The sequence below is a fragment of the Saccopteryx leptura genome, chromosome 4, assembly GCF_036850995.1.
Source record: "Saccopteryx leptura isolate mSacLep1 chromosome 4, mSacLep1_pri_phased_curated, whole genome shotgun sequence".
In the NCBI taxonomy this organism is placed as follows: domain Eukaryota; kingdom Metazoa; phylum Chordata; class Mammalia; order Chiroptera; family Emballonuridae; genus Saccopteryx; species Saccopteryx leptura.
Window position 1 is genome coordinate 212,980,182 of NC_089506.1, and position 21,030 is coordinate 213,001,211.

The 21,030-nt window shown below is 55.8% G+C and overlaps 1 protein-coding gene across 1 annotated transcript in view; it reads right to left on the reverse strand.

Annotated features, from left to right (window-relative positions):
* Positions 1–76: 76 nt before the first annotated feature.
* KCTD5 (potassium channel tetramerization domain containing 5) overlaps positions 77–21,030 on the reverse strand; it is a 36,643-nt gene continuing 15,689 nt past the window's right edge. The window contains exons 3-6 of the mRNA XM_066382840.1: positions 19,596–19,687; positions 15,703–15,798; positions 12,287–12,412; positions 77–3,942 (exon numbers count right to left, since the gene is read on the reverse strand). Coding sequence (XP_066238937.1) covers positions 3,913–3,942; positions 12,287–12,412; positions 15,703–15,798; positions 19,596–19,687 — 344 coding nt within the window. The 3' untranslated portion in view covers positions 77–3,912. The remainder of the gene's footprint in view (positions 3,943–12,286; positions 12,413–15,702; positions 15,799–19,595; positions 19,688–21,030) is intronic.

Here is a 21,030-nt window from a genome sequence, read left to right on the forward strand (position 1 = left end):
TCCCTGCCCAGCTCCGGGACGGACGCTTGACCAGAGGGCTGGCTGTGGAGAGGAAGGGCAGACACTTGTGAAGACATCAAACGAAAAAAGAAAGTTTATTTCACACCATTCACAGTTCTGGGCACACTTAGTGTTGTGAAAGGTTAAGGAGAGACATGCCCCTGTCACTAGTACCCTTTACCACGCTCGGCAAGAGGGCAGCTCAGACACAACTTTCCACCCTGTCGCCAAGCAGTGCCTCAGAGCCACCTGCCAGATGGTAAGTGGTGGCACCAGGGCAAGATCATCAGCAGGAAGGATGCTTCAGGGACCCGGAAGCTGCCTGCTGCCTTGCGGGGAGGCAGAGGGGGGCAGGCCCACCCCAGGGCAGGGCCCGTGACGAAAGGTCCTCCATGGAGCAGCCACAGCAGCCGACAGGTGAAGCAAGAGTTGGAGGGAGTCAGACACCCCTGCTGCGGGCCGCAGCAAAGCCCGGAAATCCACACACGCGCGCGCACACTCCCTCACAGGGGCACACGTTATAACCAGCCCATGGGCGCTCCAGGAAGGAACACTGCTGGGCCAGGACCCCAGACCCCTTCCAGTCCCAAAAACTAGCCGGTCAGCCGTGACTGTGATGTCACAGGACTGGCTGTGTGCCCTGAGCTGAGCCCTAGGGTGGACACTACCACCCAGAGCTCAGGAGCTCAGGAGGCACGGAGGAGGGGAAGGTGAGGAGGTGGCCAAAACCAAAGCCCCCCGAGCCAGAGACCCACCTCTCCCCACCGGGGGGCTGTGCAGCAGTGTCCAGACTTTCAGTTTTTCTCAGGGAAGCACACCCATCCCCACAAGTGCTGGAGGGGAGCTGCTCCTGCTGAAGGGTGCAGACCACACAGGCTCCAAGGCCCCGGGGCCTCCGCGCCCCCAGGCCGGAGCATACGGGCTCTGTGGGACCAACAAACAGCTGCCCTGCAGGCTCAGCCCTCGACCCCCTCAGTTGGGCTCATGGACAAATGAGTAATGAGGCACCAGTCAGCCATTGCCACCGGCTCGGGGAAGGACAAAAGATGCCAGAAGCACCTGCTGGGCAGACACAAGTAAACACAGGGGAGAGAAGGGGCAAGGGGACACGCTTGCCCCTGTGCAGAGCCCTGGAAGGTTCCAGGTGTGGGCTGTGCACGCCCAGCAGCTGGGGACCCACACAGGGAGCCTGCACACACCAAGCACCCACCTTCCTCCCATTATTCTGCCCTCTGGCTTCCCGGAGCTACAGGGCTGGTGGCGCTGCGGCTGCCCCAGATGCTGTCACTTGCCCCTCCCCACAACCCCACGGCAGGCAGGTTATGCTTGGAGCTTGAGGTCTGAGGGGCAGTGCTCCCTCCTCAACCTTGGGACCTGGATCAGATAGCTGTCTCTTTTCCAGTCCTTTGCTCAAACAGAAGACAAGCTCGGGGCTTTGACGGGGATACCTGAGATACTCTGGAACCTCTCCCAAGTACCCAGCTGGAAGAGGGACCAGAGCCACGTCCAGGTTTGCTGTTGGCATCAGAGCTGGGTGATGCCAAGCTGTCTGTTAGGGAAGCAGACTCCTCAGAGCAGAACTCGGAGGCCTCCCTCACACGTCCTGGGCCATACAGCAAGCGCTGGAGTCCAGCCCCGGGCAGACAGTTCCTCCTCCCGCCCAGGCAGGCAGAACAGGTGTCCCCTCAGGACCCTGGGGTCCCTGGCCCGGCTGGCTGCACACCTGGAAACAGGACACTTTGAGAGGCTAGAAGTCTGGAAAGCCCGAGACACTAGCATCTTGGGACCAAGGACATCCTAGCCAGCCTCAGAGAACCAGAGTTCCCCAGGGGACACTGGAACAGGGATTTCTCTACAGTGTGGACAGTATTCCAGAAGCTGTCACACAGCAGCGGCCAGTGGGAGCCAGAGCGACAGCAGGGCATTGGGGGTGGGCACTGGGGGGCTCGGAATGCCCAAGGACGCAAAGGAACTCGAAGCTGGTGCTTCTGGCAAGAGTGATGAGACAGGGGCACCGGTAAAGAAGTCATTCAAAGATGACCTCCTTGTCCCCAGGTGTGTGCTGTGCTAATCCCCAGCCAGCCCTCGGGCTGGATGGTAACAGACAGGTGGATGGCCTGGTTCCACCAGCCAGCTCCAGCCTCATGTTGACCATGTCCAGTGTCACCCAGAGCTTTTCCATGCATTCTTAAAGACACTAACTGTTGCTCTGCTCATTCATAAATACACAATTTTATTTGCTATTTTCAGGGGAAACTTAGGCATTAAACTGTAAGCTGATAAAATACGAATACCTAAAAAAGTATAAAAGTATAAATATCCCCTTAGAATAAAGTTTAGTGAATTAAGTCTTAACATCTTTAAATTAAAAAAAAAGCCTATCTATAATGTCAAGGTCACAAATTAAATGACAATAAGCGGCCAGCAGCGCCCACAGGTACACCCTGAGGCCAGCAGAGGCCGCCTCCTCCCAAGGCTCCATGAGGAGAACGAGTCCCTGGGGCTCAATATGCCCTATAGAAAGGTTGCTATAAATGGGTGAAGCCAAACATTTAACAACATACAACAGACCTTACAAACAGGAGTGGGTAAGTCCTAGGTGCTGGAGAACTCGGTTAATCGGGTTATTTACTGGCAAAGGAGAAGAGGGCACGGGTGAGATGCCTCCGGAAGCATTTGAAACTAGACGAGTCAGAGCCTCTGCCCAATGTGTCAGCAGCCCCTGGGTCAGTGCACAACTGCCCTGGGAAGCCCGAGCTGGGGAAGGAGCTGCTTGTCAGAGCCGGGCCCCTCAGACTCTAACAGTCCCCACAACCAGCTCCAAAAGGTCTGTTCTCAAAGCCTGTGGACAGCCGGTTTGAAAGGAATTCTAGTAGCTCCCATTCATGTCAGGTGGGTAGAGCCTGTGTGTGAAGTTTCAAACATCCCAGAAATGTCAGAGAGAACTGCATAGTTATACAAAGAAAATGAAAGAGCCGGCAAGAAAGAAATATTGTGATGCGCTGTAAACATCCAGTGTTCACCATGACCCCGAGTTTCAGCCCCAGAAGCCAGGCGGACAGGCCTCCCGCCCGGACCCCCACCCTGGGCAAGACCAAGGCACCGATGAGCGCCAGCTCCCACATAAGCCCACGGGGGGGGTGAACCAGACAAGAGTTCTACCTCCCTTTAAGTGACTTAGAGCCATCCGAACTGCAGCAACACCTTGAGGCGTGTCTAACAAGTAAGAACACTGGGAAGTCTACCCACACTGGGAAAAAGATGCAAAGGTCTCTCGCCTGGGACGTACAAATGGAGAAGCCTTGACCATTCCCGGCCAGGTCAGCCAGGGGGCACAGCTCCAAAAAAGGCTAGGCCTTGGGGTGGGGGTCTGGAGAGTGGTGAACACATGGAGGCCACCTCTGTCAAAAGCTGCCCGAGGCTGTAAGAAACCACCAACCAGCGTGACTCGCTGACCCCAGAACCAGGGCCTGGTGCCGTGTGGGTGACCATAAGACACCCATGGCCCGGGGCCACCGCTCTGCGGCCACTTCCTACCAGTGAGGCATAGGTTCCATTACAGACTGTTTATGTAGCACCAAGAACTCTGTCCTTGTAAATGATCTTCGGTGGAAAGGGGTTGGTCAGGCACATCCTGCCTCGGGCCTGTGCAGCACATGGAAAGCCCGAGGGAAGGCCCCCGCAGGAACACCGACCCGGCCAGCACACCTCCTCCTCGTGGGGGACGCCAGGCCGCAGACAGCTGGTCATGTCTCTCACCACCCACCTCAGAGGCAAAAAAGGAGTCACACCCAGATCTCCATAGAAATTGTCAAAAGCAGGTTTCTTCTCATAGCCAAGCTTCTTCGACATGGCGGTTCGTTGCATCTTGGGAAGAGTAAAATGTTTCTTCAGCCATCAACACCGTGATCCTTACATCCTTGAACCCCGTTCTTGCAAAATCTGAAAATGCCAAATGCAGAGAATGAGGATGTGGACCTTGCACCGGGAAGCAGGAACTATGCAGCCCTGGAACCAAGTGCCCTTCTTCAGGGAGTGGAGCCCACAGACCTGTCACCCTACAGACTGCTTGGCTCAGGGGCCTGAAAGCCAGCAGCCCAGCCAGGCTCTGAGGACAGGCTGGGACCCTTGTTGTGGGGCCCTGGCTTGCATACCTCCTGGCCTACACAGGAGGCTGGCCCCTCCAGCTCTCCCCACTCTCTGCCCCAACCTGACATCTGAAAGGCACACACCCAAATCCACCAGGTGCCTCCCTGGACTCCCTTCAGGAGGCCAGAGACATGCAGGCATGGCCACAGGGAGGGCAATAGCTCCTGGTCAGGCCCCAGGGACTATCAGCAGCATCTCCCCCATGGTGCCTTCTGCAACACTCCCAAGGGTGCCAGATCCCCCATGGGGGCTTAACTGCCCACCTGACGGCACCGACTCCCAAGTTCCGCTCCAGCCTGGATTGATCCTAGGCCACAGACACATGTGCACTTCTGGGGATCCAAAGATTGCAGAGGTCTCCACCCCAATCTGCCCCTCTTCTTTTTTTTTTTTTTCTTCTTCTCCAAGTGAGAGGAGGGGAGATAGAAAGGAAGACTCCTGCATAGACCCCAACCGGGATTCACCTGGCAACCCCTTCTGGGGCCATGCTCGCAACTGAGCTATTTTTAGCACCTGAGGTGGAGGCTCCACAGAGCCATCCTCAGTGCCCATGGCTGATGTGCTCAAATCAATTGAGCCATGGATGTGGGAGAGGAAGAGAAAGAGAGAGAGGGAGAAGGAAAGGGAGAAGGGAGAGGGGTAAGGGTAGAGAAGCAGATGGTTGCTTCTCCTGTGTGCCCTGACAGGGAATCAAACCCTAGACATCCACACATTGGTCCAATGCTCTACCACTGAGCTAACCAGCCAGGGCTGCCCCTCTTATTTCTTTCATGTCCCATTGCAAAGCATGCGACCTCTACCCTGTATCCAGTCCCACCACCCAGAAGCCTGGGCCCCCAGGACTGTCCCATCCCCATCACACCCATGCCTACCAGCTGCCCTGCATGCTGCCTGGCTGGGCTCATGTCACGCTACACAGTGCTCGGCCCCCCAGTGACTGAACTGCCCACCTTGAAAGTGCCAGCTTCCTCCTTGCTAGAGCTAGGCAGGACCCTGTGGAACATGTATGTTACCCCACTGCCATCCTGGAAAAGCCTGCTGCCCCCTCCCTGCCATTCTTCTTCGGCATCTCAGGGCCAGGGCAGCCCTCCACCTCACCCCCTTCTCTCAACACTGGATTCATTTGTGCATCCCATCCACCTCCAAACCGGACTGGGGAGCTCAAGGCCTGTGCAGGCAAATGCCTAAGGAGTCAAACCTCACAGAGCTCAGGTAGAGCAGGTGGGGCTACCCTGTGTCCCCACGTGAGGGCTTCAGAGCTGGCAAATACTGCTGTTTCAATACATCAAGTACGGCTGCTAAGCACCAAGTAACCAGGACAGAAAGGCCCCCGAGCTCCAGCCTTGCCCACCCTAGGCAAGGCCAATGCTGTGAAAAGATGCCCCCTGGGATCCCACCAGCAGTGGAAGAGTGAGCTGTCCAGGGGCATTCTGCACTTGCTTCTGAGCCACGGGGTCCAGGCGCTCATGGGGATATGCCATAACACCCACATGGATGTTCTGGCCACTGACGTTTACTGCCTCCCAGCAAGGCCCTGTAGGAAGTGGGCAAAGTTCTCAGGCCCACAAGTGTCCTGCTGGTCCCCAATTCACCAGCCAGGGCGGCTGCCCACAGCAGGGAAACCAGTCCCTCACAGGCACCGAGGGCTCATCCGAGTAGCTCAGGAGAAGGTATAAGTTCTTGGGAGTGGTTCCAGCTGTTCCCAGATACCCTACACCCCTTGCTGGTCCCCAGACCTGGGCCCCGAGTCTCTGAGAGCTCTGGGGCTGCTCAGACAGCCCTTTCTCCAGTCCCTGGAAGGCGTCCCTCCCACTGCGCTGGGGGAGCAGAGGCCCGGACTGCATGCCCCTCCGCAGGCCAGACCAAGGCAAGCCCCAAGACTTGGTAGGATTCGCCAGCTCACTGGGAAAGCCACCAGCCTCTGTAGGTCCCTCCTGCCCCCAAGGCACTAGTCTCAGCCCCAGGAGAGGCTGCTGGTCCCTTATCTTTGCTGTTTACAGGGAAAGCTAGGGCCTGCAGGGGTTCACAAAGCACAGAGCTGCCGTCACTTTGTGGTAGCCCAGCAGAGCACAGGCCGTACCTGAGTTCCCCGACTAAGCGCTGAAAACAGTGAGTATACACGGTGAGGCCCACACAACTAGAAGGTGGCCTGGGAGCAGAAGGACAACACAGGAGGGCTGCCGCGCCAGAGCGGGAGCCCCAACGACCCTCTCCCAATGAGGACAGACCCCTCCCTCCCAAGAGGTGCATCAGTCACAGCCCTGTACAGAGCTCTCGCCTGGGCCACCGCCCTCAGGGACTGGGGGCGGCCAGGCATCACAAACAGCACCCCCACGGGCTGGCCTAGGCAGATGTGGAGGCCAGGGCAGCTCCGGGCTGCTCTGTTATCTGCCCACACCCACCCCTCCCACAGCCATGCCCGAGTGAGGGTACCGCAGCAGCTCCGGCCTGCACATGCAAAATGATTACTGAGGAGGGGGCCTGAGAGAAGCCCCCTCGTCCCAGGGCTCCTCCAAGCTCAGGCTCCCCCTAATGGCCCCCCAGAGTCACACCTCCTGCCACTAACTATCGGGGCAGGCCTGCTGCTCATATGCGCCTGAGCCAACTAAGATGTGGCCACCCCAAACTGAGCAGGGCCACACCTGCAAACTGCACGCCTGATTTCACAGACTTCGAAGTGAGAAGTGCAAAGGACGTCAATGATTTTTAAGGTTGAATTGATCATCTTTTTTGCATGTGGTGGATTAAGGGCATTGGCAGAAATTTCACATTTCTTCTTACTTTATGTGGCTACTAGACAGTTTAAAAGGACAGATGGAGCTCATGCTGCACATCCTTGGGCCCTAAGCTGGTCCAGACTCATGCTCGGCAAACATTTTCTTACAGGGTCAGATAGTAAAAATTTAGGATTTGTGGGTCAAAGGGCAAAACTGAGAATATTATGTATCTTTATCATCCCCTCCCCCCAAAAAACCCCACAAAAACTAAAAAAAAAAACCCCAACCACTAAAAGTATAAAAAAAAGCCCTCAGTTGCCCTGGCCAGATAGCTCAGTTGGTTAGGGTTGTGGGTTTGATCCCGGGTCAGGGCACATACAAGAATCAACCAACGAACAAATAAGTAAGTGAAACAACAAATCTATGTTTCTCTCCTTTTCTCTCTCTAAAAATCAATAAATAAGATTAAAAAAAAAAAAAAAAAAAGCCCCCAGTCTAGATGTCTCATGGCCAGAGGGCCGGCCTAATAGTGCTTCATAATAGTGCTTCATGCCTTTCCAAGCTCCTCCCAGGGCGGAGGCTGAGGATCCCAACCTGCAGGGCTCGGCCAGCGAGGGGGGCCTGGGGGGAGCAGGAAACCCCAGGATGGTGCCTGGCTCACCCACCTGCAACCTGCTCTCCGGGCCTTCACTCCTGTGTGCAAGACAAGGGAACAGGCCAGGCTAGCAGAGAATGTGGTCAGGTGTTTGGTTTTTCTTTTTAATGTTTATTTTATTGATTTTAGAGAGAAGGGAGAGAGATAGGAACATTGATCTGTTCCTGGATGTGCCCTGACCGGGGATGGAACTGGCAACCTCTGTGCTTCAGGACGATGCTTTAACCAACCAAGCTATCTGGCCAGGGCATGGTCGGGTTTTTGAACTAGCTGAGCCTACGAATCTCAGGCAATGAGAGGAGGCTGGGAGGTGGCAGGGAAGTGAGGAGCAGCTAGGAGCTCAGGAGACAGACAGGAGGATCCAGACAGACTCTCTACCAAAATCCCTTGCCTAAGGCATTGGGGGACGGGGCACTGCAGGCTTTGGCTCCAGGATTGGAGTCCACGCTCTGCAGGACAGCCCCGACTCCTAGGCCCTGAGCTTACGGCCCAGCAACAGGATGGGAGGTGGGAAGGCGAGAAGACTAACAGGCTGGCAGGCTGGGGGTGGCCCCACCCTCAGGAAGTACAAGCCACGTCCTTGCCCACTGACATCCACAGCGACGAGACCTGACACACAGCATTCTCAGGTATCCCAGCCAAAGTCCCAATCCCACCCAGACAGGTGTCCTACAGGGGACAGACAGGCAGGCAGACAGCCCCACTCCCAGACAGGCTGGCTCTACTACAGATCTACACAGTTAGCATCTAGTGTGGAAAGTTCTCTGTCGACTACAGGCATGGGACAGATACAGCGGAGGAGGGCTGGGTAAGAGACTAAGGCACGGGGTCCACTGCAAGGGCGGCAGAGCTCACCAGGACATTTACACTTAATCTGAGTCATTCCCATCGTGACCCGTCTCCTCGTCATCACTCTGGCTCGGCACACAGCATGCGGCAAGGGAGGAGAAAAGAGCACACTGTCAGCGCAGGGCAAGGCAGGGAGGCAGCAGAGGGAAGCCGGCCCGAGGGAGGCTCAGGGACCACGGGAGCCCAGGGCAGGAACTCCCGCAGCTGCGCAGCCTCATTTGGGCGGCCTGGGCCCCAAACGTACACGCCAAGATCATACCATGGAGCTACACAGGGCTCAGGTATCTACCTTCTCCCCTTGTCCCCAAGCACCAGAATTAGCCTTCCCCCTTCGCAGTGAAGGTTGAAACCTTGCCCAAACCAAGGCCTGGACTGTCTCCTCGGCTCCAGGGAAACCATGACCTCCAGGCCACACTGGACTAACAATGAGAAGGGGGCAGAATCAATTGGCCAGGGAAGCTGGAGACTGCAATCAGGTAGGTGGGTGACTAATCATCGATCAATCATGTCTGTGTGACTGAACCCAGTAAAATCTCTGGACTGAGGGCAAGGGGGCATACTGGTGGGCAACGCTCTGTTCATGTTGCCACACGTCCTGGCTCCGTGAGGAGCATTCAGAGACGCTCTCCCTGGGCAACCGCTCAAATACTCCAGAGTTCACTGTACTATCTGACTCCCAGTGAGACTCGGCACCTTTCCTAATTCCTCTTCTACCAGCTGCCTTTTCATAACACTGCTCATTTTACTGTTGTGTTGGCTTTTGTTTATTAATTTGTAGGAATCTCAGTTTCTTAATATATTACTTTCTGTCATTTTAATTGCAAACATTTTCCCTCACTTTTTCTTTTCATTTGTTTATGGTGCCTCTTACCTTGCAAAAGAACATTAACTTTATGTAGAAACAAACAAACAAGCCCTGCGCCTGGCGGTTCCCTGTCCCCACCCCATGTGCCTTCCCTAGTGCATCTGGACCCTCCCTCTATACCGCCTGTAATAAACCATATCCCTGAGCTTAGCAGGTTAGTTCCCTGAGTCCTCTGGCAAGCCAGGAACTGAAGACTAGTTTGGGAGTCTCAGAGCCCGCGGCTTGTGGTGGAGTCGGACCGTCCCCCTTGCTGAGTTGCCGCACCCCCACCCGCGCTGTCCGGCCGCTTCCATCTTGACAAGAGCAGCTGATCCACCAAACCTTCCGGGAAGCGAGCAGGTGCTGCAGTGCTGCAGGCTATCACCTGGTGACACCTGGTGAGCAGGTCCACGGAAGTGACAGTCACTGCCCTCAGAACCTGCCGCACCACTGCAACCAGGCCACACGTGGGCGTCCCCAAAGCAGCGCCCCAGGCCAGACCCAGGGGTCTTCCCTGGCTTTCCGGAGGACATGGAAAATCAATGGGGTTGCTACCATCCTGGGGAGCTCCCGCCACTGCCCTCATTTAGAAGTGGCCATGGCTGCCACACTTCAGAGCCAGGTATTTTTAGATAGAGAAACAGGGCCATGTTTTCAACAGCACAGGGATTTGGGGTCACACCTGGAGCTCCCTCCTAGCACAGACACATTCCTTCTGCAGCTGAAAAGTCACCTGAGGGATATAAGCTCAGGCGGCTGCCTTGGAGAGCTCAGCTATAACAACTTTTCAAATTCAAATATAAAAGTTTCTAAAAATAAACAGCTTGTGCCTGGCCTGTGGTGGCGCAATGGATCAAGCGTCGATCTGGAACACTGAGGTTGCTGGTTCAAAACCCTGGGCTTGCCTGGCCAAGGCACGTGTGGGAGTTGATTCTTCCTGCTCCTCCCCTCTTCTCTCTCTCTCTCTCTCTCTCTCTCTCTTCTATAAAATGAATAAATAAAATTTTAAAAATAAATAAATAAATAAAAATAAACAGCTTACAAAATGGTCCTGCACCCTGGCCGGGTAGCTCAGTTGGTTAATGTCATCCCAGTATGCCATGGTTGAGGGTTTGATCCATAGTCAGGGCACATACAAGAATCTACCAACGAGCCTGACAGGTGGTGGCTCAGTGGACAGAGGGTCAACCTGAGACACTGAGTTCCCAGCTTCAAAACCCCAAGGTCACTGACTTGAGTGAGGGATCATAGACATGATCCCATGGTTGCTGGCTGAGCCCAGAGGTTGCTGGCTTGAAGCCCAAGGTCGATGGCTTAAGCAAGGGGTCACTGGCTCAACTGGAGCCCCCCAGTCAAGGCCTGTATAAGAAGCAATCAATGAACAACTAAAAGCAACTAGGAGCTGATGCTTCTCATCTCTCTCCTTTCCTGTCTCCGTCCGTCTCTATCTCTCTCTCTAAAAATATAAAGAAAAAAGAAATCAACCAAAGAATGCAGAGATAAGTGGAACAAACTGATGTTTGTTTCTCTTCCCCCCCCCCCCCATCAAATCAATCAATACTTAAAAAAAAATAAAATAAAATAAAAGTCCTCAATTGCTCAGAGATGTGCCTCCTCATGAGGCGGGACACTGCAGGGAGGTGGGGCCACCTCTGTCCCAGAGTCGATAGGAAGACTGTCCCCAGGCCCAGCACCAGGACTCCTTCACCCCTGTTGCGCCTGCCTAACTCCACAGGGACCTGCACCAACCCATGTGCTGCCCTGGACAGCCCAGGCCCAAACACTTAGCTGCAAGGCCTGCAGGAGGGCGGGGCGGGGCGGGGCAGGGCGGGGCCGGGAGGACTCTGGAGGCTCCTGGGCATGATCATCACCAGATGTAAAGACACAAGACTTCCCACTACGGCGAAAAAGCCACCTGGAGCAGGTGGAGGGCGGCCCCCTCAGGCGGGCCAGCAGGCACAGTAACTCTGTTAGTGCCACATTTCCACGAAAGACCCTAAAAAGTTCAGAGATGGTTCTGAGCTGGTGGTAGCCAGCCAGAGGCCCCCCTGGCTAAGTCTGAAAAAGTCCTGGGGGCCCGTTTTGTGTCAGTTAAAATCTTTCTGGCTCTGGGCTTTTCCCGAACTCCCTCACACATCCTTGGCTGGCAACGCCCTGAGCCTTCACCAGAGCCCTGCTCCCACCTCCTGGGCTCTGCACAGCCGCTCAGACCCCTGGGAGCCCCGAGTCCCCGTCAGAACTGGCTGCAGGGCTGTCCAGCCACCACTGGCTCAAAGGTCTGAAAGTCTCACTAGGCAGAGCCAGCTCTGACCAATGCTGGGTTCTGTCTGCCCTGGAACCCCTGACCTCAGAAACGAGCCCAGAGGAGAGGCCCGAAAACCTCCCATCTCCGGAAAGGCCAGTGGCTGCTCCAGTTAGCCTGGAAGCAAATGGCATGGCAGTACCACTTTCCCCTGGCTGCACTGCCCGCCCCACGAGACGACAGAAGGCGATGCCAGCATCCACAGGGCCGCCAGTGCTGGAGAGGCCACGCCCCGCAGACTCTGAAACAACAGAGCCTGCAGGATCCACTCCTTTTACAATCAAACTCCGCTCCTGACTCAGAACAGGTGGGGCCCAGGCAGGTGCCACTCACGGGCCCCACCTGGAAGGCTCCTTGTCCCAAGTTCCCAGGGAAACAGCCCGTCATGGTGGCATCTCTTAAAGGCACAGCCACCACACTCCCAGAAGTAGCTCTGCTCGTCAGAAAAGAGAACAGCCGGAGGATGTGGGCTGAGGAAGCCACAGGGGCTCACCCTGCGAGGGTGCCTGGGTCCAGAGACCCCCATCCCACAGGACCTATCTGTCCTTCGTTACAGGACTCTGCTCCTCACACTCATGTGAGAACTATGTGATGATGAACAAGCAGCCCAGGTGAGCAAATCACCAGGAAGCCTGCATAGCCAGAAGTGCGATGGGAACAGGAAGAAATACTCAAGCTCTGAGGAAAAACCCAACCCGACAGAGGGGTCTTCCGCCCTTAGCAGCCCCCTCCCATGGTCACCGCCTGCCTGCCGGCCCCCAGCCACTCACCTTGGCCTTCTCGCTGGGCTCGCTGGTCGTGCCGTAGGGAGAGTTGTGCAGCTCCTTGGAGACAACGCAGAGGAATTCGGCCTGGTCTTCACTCCCATAGTTGTAAGAGGAGCCGATGCTGACCAGCTGGGAGGAGAGAAGGCAGGTATGACGTGGGCAGAGCCTGGCTCCACACCAGCCCACCCACCGGGAAGGAGGCTCCAACCTGTGAAAACCCACGGCAAAGACAGCCAACACAGGGAGAAGGGACAGGTTTCGGCCAAAAGATATTTATTTTATCTTTTAATTGATTGATTATAGAGAGACAGAATGAGGAAGGGGCGGTCAAGAGAGAGGGAGGGAGGGAGAGAAGCATTTACTGGTCACTTTCCGTATGCACCCTGACAGGGGAATTGAACCCACAATCGGTGATTTGGAACACTCTAACCAACTGAGCTAGCTGGCCAGGGCCCCATCCAAGCAATTTTTAATGAACTCATGCCATAGTCCCCCATAGCTGCACTCCTCCACATGCATATGCTTCGTGCGGGACAGGCCTCTGCAACACAGTTAGCTCTTTTCAGGGCTTCCAGGCCCACAGGGGACGCTACTGACCCCAGGGAGAAGGGGGCGCTAAGCAGGGTGCAGAGGGCAGCAGGGCGGGGCGGCATGCCAGGAACTGGCTGGTCCCCTCGGAGCAGGCAGCAGCACTGGGGGGGGGGGCATTTAGCACACCAGCCGCTCCCTTCACACAGGCCCAGAGCACATGTGTGAGCACACTCACGCACAGACAAGGACAAGTTCCCAGGCATTCTGCTTCTTCTCACTGTGGCCTTCCCAGGAGAAGCTAGGATGAACCTCCTCCCCTGGGGCTCCTCACCGAGAAGGCCTACTCTGCTGGACGGAGAGAAGGCTGACCGAGCAGCGTCACAGAGAGCAGCCGCCTGAATCTCAGAGACAGATGCTAGGAAGCTGTGGCTTCCGCAATTCTCCGTCTGTGACTAAAGCGACGCAGGGGCCAAGGCCGACCTGCCTGCTCCAGCCTACCCCAGGGCCACCAAGGCCTTCTGTGCTTTTTAATTTATTTTTTTAGGGAGAGAGGGAGAGAGACAATGAAAAGCATCAATTTGTTGTTCCACTAGGCTAGGCTGTCATTAGTTGACTCTTGTATGTGCCCTGACCAGGGATCGAACCCACAACCTCAGTGTGTCAGGACAATGCTATAAACAACTGAGCTACCCAGTGAGGGCCTTTTGTACTTTTAAATGCAAAGTCAATCAAAAGAAAACCACTAAAATTGTGTGAGAGCATCAATGGGATAATTGCTGAGGAAGCAAACACCTGGAAGGCCCCTCCGTCTCTGGCCTCCCTAGGTCTGAATCTCTACTTGGAGAGGCCAGAGGCGGGAGGGAGCTCCGAGCGCAAGGACGTGGGAAGGACATGAGGGGGTGGCGGGCGCAGCCCAGTGAGGGGTGCTCAGTGTGCTGAGGCCAGAGGCAGGAGGGAGCCCCGAGTGCAAGGACATGGGAAGGACATGAGGAGGTGCCGGGCGCAGCCCAGTGAAGGGTGCTCAGTGTGCTGAGGCCAGCGGGGCCAGGAGGGGGAGCATAGGGCCCATGGCAAAGGGGTGGGGAGGCTTTCCCTGCGTCTCTGGAATGTTGCTCTAGGTTCACAGTCACCCCTCAGGAGAGGGACCCTGCCACACTGGGACCACAGTGGCGCCCAGGGCTGAGTGTGCAGTCACTTATAACTGGGTCTGCCCAGAGCCCAGGTTCCCATGCGGCATGCGAATCTCTTCCGCACCTCACTCAGAACCTTGTCTCGGCCTTGTCACTGACAACTGGGTGACCCTGGGTTCAGTCCTGCCACCTCGCTGGGCCCGAATTTCTGCCCCACATCCCCTGCAGCAGGTCCAGCTCCTGCTTCTGAAAGTACAATGTTTCTCATTAAAGAAACAAGACTCTGGTTCTGGGCTTCGCTGGCATGAACAACGTCCCCAAGGGACAAACCAGGCAAAGGGCATAAGACTTGAGAAGGGAGGACCCTGCTCTTTTCAATGGATTTAGGATCCACTCAGAGGAGCTAAGGAGGAGGTCCCTGAGCTGGGCAGGGGCAGTGCCTGTGCAAAAGGCAGGCGGTGCTCTCTCCTCCCAGCAGGAGCCACAGAGGTGCTGAGCTCCACTGGAAGGTGACCTAGTTCACAGATCCTAACTGGTGACTTCAGCTCCCATCTCCCAGCCCTTGCCCAGCCAGCACACCAAGGGGCAGCAGGAGAGCAGCTAGAGACCTCTCTTCCTGCAGGAGTCTCTGGCGGAATTCCGATGAGGTCCAAGCATGAGAAACACACATGTAAACCACAGGACCCCGCCTGGACTCCCCACTGCAAGGCAGGGCAGGGCAAGCTGCAATACCGTCAGAGCAAGGACACGCAGAGCAGCCTACAATGCAATTCATTATTTCAAAAGACCCAAAGAACAGGGATAGACTTCAGCAGAAGGGACGCCCGGGTGACCGTGTGATTCCCCATACTCTCTCCGGGGAGCACCACTCACTGTGGGCAGAACCCGCCCCGGATGAAAGCTAGCAACGGAGGAAACTCCCAGTGGCTAGAGGGGCCCAGTGAGCGGGACAGTCACTACATGGGGCTGGCATCACGGACCCAGGTCCATCCTTCACAACCAGTACCCTGGGCCGGGGGCCTAACAGGGTCACTAGCCCAAACCTCAGAGTTACTGCCTGAAAAAGTGAAAGAGCAACGACAGGTTGGTAGGAAAGGTGCTAGCCACTCAGAGAACACCCTTCTGTGTTCCCAGGCCAGAGGGACCGGGTGCGGCTGCTCAGGACAGAGCAGCATGTAGAGCTGCCGGGAGAAAGGGAAGAAGACCCAGCATTCACACACTGTCCCATCAGACCGGGTCTCGGGCAGAGCAGAGCTGAGGGACGTGGAGGGGCACAGCCAGGCAGCACCAGCAGCATCTTTCCAGAAGGGGCCGGAGGGCCGCGGGCAGCCCCATCGGGAAGGACATCCACGGCACCATCTGCTCAGCCACACAGGAGGGCCAGATGGACATGAGGTGGGACAGGGAGGTGGAGCCAGGCCAGGACGTAGGTAGGATGTCGACCCCACACAAACTAGACACAAGATGGAAACTCAGAGAATAGCTGCCCTCAAAAGAAAGGGCTAGAGCAAGAAGAATAACTGCAGAACGAATGGGGAGGAAGAAAGAGGAGGGGAGGCGATCTAAGAACAAGTCCACCCCCCTCAGCCAAACACGGAAGAAGTTTGTGAGAGGTGCCAGTAAACCATGTTTCCAGGGTCCACAGGCACCCAGTGCCTCCTTACTTACAGGTCCCGGGGGCCAGCAGCCCTGAGGAGCCAGGTGGAGCCACTGTAATTAACAGGCTCACATCAACACAGCATGGGGGAGGGGGGTTACCTGCTCAAACTTCCAGCCATCGGACATGGTGGACACCATCTGTGTGAGCTCTTCCTCCTGACACTGAAGCACACGGTACACGTGCTTCACAGGCACCTGCAAGAACAAAGGCCACAGGTGAGACAGCCCACACGCTCCACTGCTCCCACCCCAGGCCAGCAACCTTGCCTGGGCTGCCGATCCTGGGGAGAGCGCAGCAGGAGAACTGATGATGCTGACGTTTCCTTCCACCTCTCAGGCTCTGGTCGATGCCTACAAGCAGCCCCAAACACATACACCAAAACAGAACAAAGATGCTGGGGCCGCTGCCATTTCCTGCTTCCTCGTCTGCCTCCAAATATATTTCTATTTCTAAATTTCAAAATAAAATGAGTCATGTCCTGGAAGTGCTCAGAGCACCTGTGTCTAAACGTGCCTGCACATGACTATCCATCTCTGTTCCACAGGGGAACCACACCAAGGCCCTGAATCCACCAGCTGGGAGGGACGGACAGGGAGGCCTGAGAGCAATGCAGGACCCACCCGGCCCCTGCTCCCAGCCACGCTTTCAGATGTGCACAGCAGTTCAGACACGAGCCCTCCCTTGGACTGAACTGGCTTCCAAAAAATAGATGTATCTTTTTTTTTACAGACAGAGAGTCAGAGAGAGGGACAGATAGGGACAGACAGACAGGAATGGAGAGAGATGAGAAGCATCAATCATCAGTTTTTCGTTGCGACACTGATTGCTTTCTCATATGTGCTTTGACCGTGGGCCTTCAGCAGACCGAGTAATCCCTTGCTGGATCCAGTGACCTTGGACTGAAGCTGGTGAGCTCTGCTCAAACCAGATGAGCCTGTGCTCAAGCTGGCAACCTCGGGGTCTCGAACCTGGGTCCTCCGCATCCCAGTCCAACGCTCTATCCACTGCACCACTGCCTGGTCAGGCAAATTGCTGTATCTTTTTTTTGTGTGTGTATTTTTCTGAAGCTGGAAATGGTGAGAGACAGTCAGACAGACTCCCACATGTGCCCGACCGGGATCCACCCGGCACGCCCACCAGGGGGCGATGCTCTGCCCCTCCGGGGCGTCGCTCTGCCGCGACCAGAGCCACTCTAGCGCCTGGGGCAGAGGCCAAGGAGCCATCCCCAGCGCCCGGGCTATCTTTGCTCCAATGGAGCCTCGGCTGAGGGAGGGGAAGAGAGCGACAGAGAGGAAGGAGCGGGGGGTGGAGAAGCAAATGGGCGCTTCTCCTATGTGCCCTGGCCAGGAATCGAACCCGGGACTTCTGCACGCCAGGCCGACGCTCTACCGCTGAGCCAACCGGCCAGGGCCTTGATGTATCTTTTGACTCAGTCACCACCCAACCTTCTCCGGGCTCCATTCCAGGCAGGGCATCTGGTGCTGGGAGCCCGGGGCAGGTCGGCCCCCATGGAGCTACTACTCCAGCAGAAGGAGGCAGCCACCCCAAGTAACACGAGTAACCAGGGAAAGGGGCCACAGGAGCGCCAGGCTGTTCTCTGACATTAAGGCAGTGATACATACCAGTAACACTCAAGTGACACGGTAGGGTCACAGCCTACAGTACAGTGCTCTCATTTGAGAGACAGGGAATGATGATGGCATACTACCTGACCTAAGCCCTCTAATCCTCACTGGCCCTGTGACAAGGGGCTCCTCTACCTCCACGGCGCAAGGGAAGACGTAGGCACACGTCTACACGGTAACAGCCCGTTCTGTGGGGCTGCTGGGCAGAGGAGGCCAACGGGCTGGAGACGACCAGGGAGCTCACGGACGTGTCTGCTCTCAACTGTCCTGGCACTTGAGTGGCTCCCACAGCAGGGCTGGGGGCTGCGCAGGAGGTGACCCCAGCCTCCCAGGCTATCACCGCAGTGGGCCCTCCCCAGGCCCGGCCCCTGACCAGCCACTCAGTGGCCAGGCTATCAGTGAGCCTCTTCAAAGACCGAGAGCTCTGACTCAGGGTTTCAGGTTCCTACAATCAGGGGCAAGGGGAGTGTGAAAGATTGTGTTGTTGATTTCAGTGAGAAAGGAAGGGGAAGAGAGAGAGATCGAATGTGCCCTGACTGGGGATCAAATTGGCAGCCCCTGCACTTTGGGATGACGCTCTAACCACCCGAGCTCTCTGGCCATAGCCAAAAGGGTTTTAAGTGGACCAAGACTCTCCAGCTGTAACAGCAGCCCTGGAGGCTCTCGCCCTGGAGCCGGGCGCCTTTCCCCACCTGCCTCCCCCGGCGCAGTTCCCTTGCCTCTCTACTTCTCCCAAGCTCCCAGGGCCCTTCTTTTGCCTCTGTATTTCCTGAGCCCATTTCTTCTACAGCTTACTACTACCTCTGTGACTTTCTAAATAAACTTTTTTTTTTAGTGACTGAGACAGAGAGAGAAACAGACAGGGACAGACAGGCAAGAAGAGAGAGAGATGAGAAGCATCAATTCTTCATTGTGGCACCTTAGTTGTTCATTGATTGCGTTCTCATATGTGCCTTGACCAGGGGGCTCCAGCTGAGCCATTGATCTCTTGCTCAAGCCAGATGAGCCTGCACTCAAGTCCGCGACCTCATGGTTTTATTTTTGTTGTTGTTGTTTTCAGAGACAGAGTCAGAGAGAGGGATAGATAGGGACAGACAGGAATGGAGAGAGATGAGAAGCATCAATCATCAGTTTTCATTGCGACACCTTAGTTATTCATTGATTGCTTTCTCATATGTGCCTTGACCGGGGGGCTACAGCAGACCGAGTGACCCCTTGCTCAAGCCAGCGACCTTGGGCTCAAGCTGGTGACCTCGGAATCTCGAACCTGGGTCATCAGCATCCCAGTCCAATGCTCTATCCACTGCGCCATAGCCTGGTCAGGCGACTTCATGGTTTTTAACCTGGGTCCTCTGCCTGGTCAGGCAAAATAAACTTTATTAAAAATAAATAAATAGCCTGACCAGGCGATGGTGCAGTGGATAGGCACACAAGTAACACAAAGAGAACCAGCAAGCACTTGTTTCCCAGAAGAGCTGAGTCCTCATCACAGGGACACAAGTCCTAGGGCCCCTGCCTCCACTGCCTGCCCAGCTCAAGCCAGCTTCCCCCTTGCTCTCCACCTCACACACACACTGGCCCTCTGAACGGGCCGGCACACAGCCTGCAGGCCCTTTGTACCTGAGTGCCCCACCTGCAACATCCACATTCACTGCCCCTCAGGGGCTTCCCTCTTCCCCACCATGTCCTCACCCGCACTGGATTTTCCTTTCCTGTCTGTCCCATCTCACTGGGCTGGGGCGTCCTAAGGATAGGCTGGACAGAGCTAGACACATTCACCCTTCATGCCTGCCACTGTGCCATTAGGCACTAGTACGATTAGAGAGGAAGATGGCCATCAAGATAGGGCAGCCAGACCTGACTGGTGGTGGCACAGTGGATAGAGTGTCAACCTGGGACACTGAGGACCCAGGTTCAAAACCCCGAGGTTGTCGGCTTGAGCACGGGCTCATCCAGCTTGAGCACAGGGTCGCTGGCTAGAGCATGGGATGATCGACATGATCCCATGGTCTCTGGCTTAAGCCCAAGGTCACTGCCTTGAGCAAGGGGTCACTGGCTTGGCTGGAGCCCCCCGCCCCCCCCTGTCAAGGCACATATGAGAAACAATCGATGAACAACTAAAAGTGACTCAATTATAAGTTGATGCTTCTCATCTCTCAACCTTCCTGTCTCTCTCTCTCTCTCTTGCTATAGAAAAATATAAGGGGAAAAAAAAAGAAAAGAAGAAGGAAGGACAGCCAGACAGCCAGATCGCAAGGCCTCATGAGAAGGCTGACCAGCTGCCCTTGGTCAGCGAAGCGGGAGCGGAGAGAGGCGCGCACACACGCTCGCTGCAGCAGCTTCCACACAGTCGTCACTGCACTCACCTGGGATGTTTTACTGTCTCGTTCTCTAATTTTGTCCTTTACAAGTTTTATTAATGAGGTGATGTTATAAAACTCCGCTTCCTCCAACACTCCTGGAATAGAGGAAGATAACTATAATTTTCACCAGATCAAAGAATAAACATTTCATTTCAGCCCCACTGTGGACCTGTGGCCTGTGCCGGGCCCACTAAAGGTTCCTCAGCCCCCATCCCAACACCCTAACAGTCTCCATGCAGACACTGTTGGCTCTCAGGGGGGCTGCCCAGGACTGGGGGCAGAGGGCTCAGATGGAAAACAACGTGTTTATTGAACGCACTCCTGCATGAATCCCTCCAAGTGACCTGCTGGGTGCAGAACTCACACACAGGACATCTGGCTCACAGTCAGGTCTGTGAGGACGGACTGGGAGCCACACAATGGGCGTGGGGGACGGAACACAGGCATTTTCCCCTACAGCTGTCGGCTCCAGCCGGTCAGCTCTCCCCTCCCCTCCACGAGAGGCTCAGGCCTGGTCAGGCAGCCTCGTAGTCTCTGAGTCACTTGGCACATGGGTTTCCCTATTCAAGCAATAGACTCTGGCTGGATGAAGGGTGGCCCTTTGCTCCAGGACTCTTGCCAATTTAGGAACTCCTTTCTTCCCAAAGACGGCCATTTACAATGCACCCTATTTAGGAATTTGAAATCTCCAGGAATTCTAAAGAAAAAATTGGAGGGGCTCTGCTTCAGGCACTCCTCGTGGATATTCCAGAAGGTTCAGAGTGTGCCTGTGGCTGCCACGCCTGGTCATCCTGGCCAGACCTCACTCCACATGGTCCTGTCCCCCCACTGGCAGCACCAAGAGCTCAGAGCCATGAACTCCAGCTGTTGGACCCGCTCAGGCTTCTATCTAGGTCCTCAGGTGAGGAACTCCAGCTGTTGGACCTGCTCAGGCTTCTATCTAGGTCCTCAGGTGAGGCGACAGAGGGTGAAGGTGGGTAGAACCAGGAAATGATGTTCACAGGGGCATTTCTCCTGAAAACAGTGTGTCCCGGGCCAGTAGGAAGGCAGGTTAGGCTAAGTGGCAGGGCGTGGTCACATCAAGTACCCATTTCTAAGCAAATCGCACTGAGAAGAGGCTGCGAAGTTCAGCCTCGAATTGTTCAGCCTCGAGCTGCCCACACACAACACAAAGGAAGGGTGTCCCAAAGCATGCAAGCGAGTGAGCAAGGAAAACGGGTCCGAAGCCCAGAAAGGACATGGAACAAGACATGACGAGAGCTGAAGGAGGACACAGCTCAGCACTGGCTGTCCCTCCAGGACGCGAGCAGAGCAGAGGAGCCAGGGCCCACTCTGAGTCAGGGTCCTGAACCTCTCCAGGCCTCTCTGGTGCTTGGAGCCCAGCCCACACCAGAGCATGCAGACACCAGCCTCACACCTGGTGCCCACATGGCTGCAC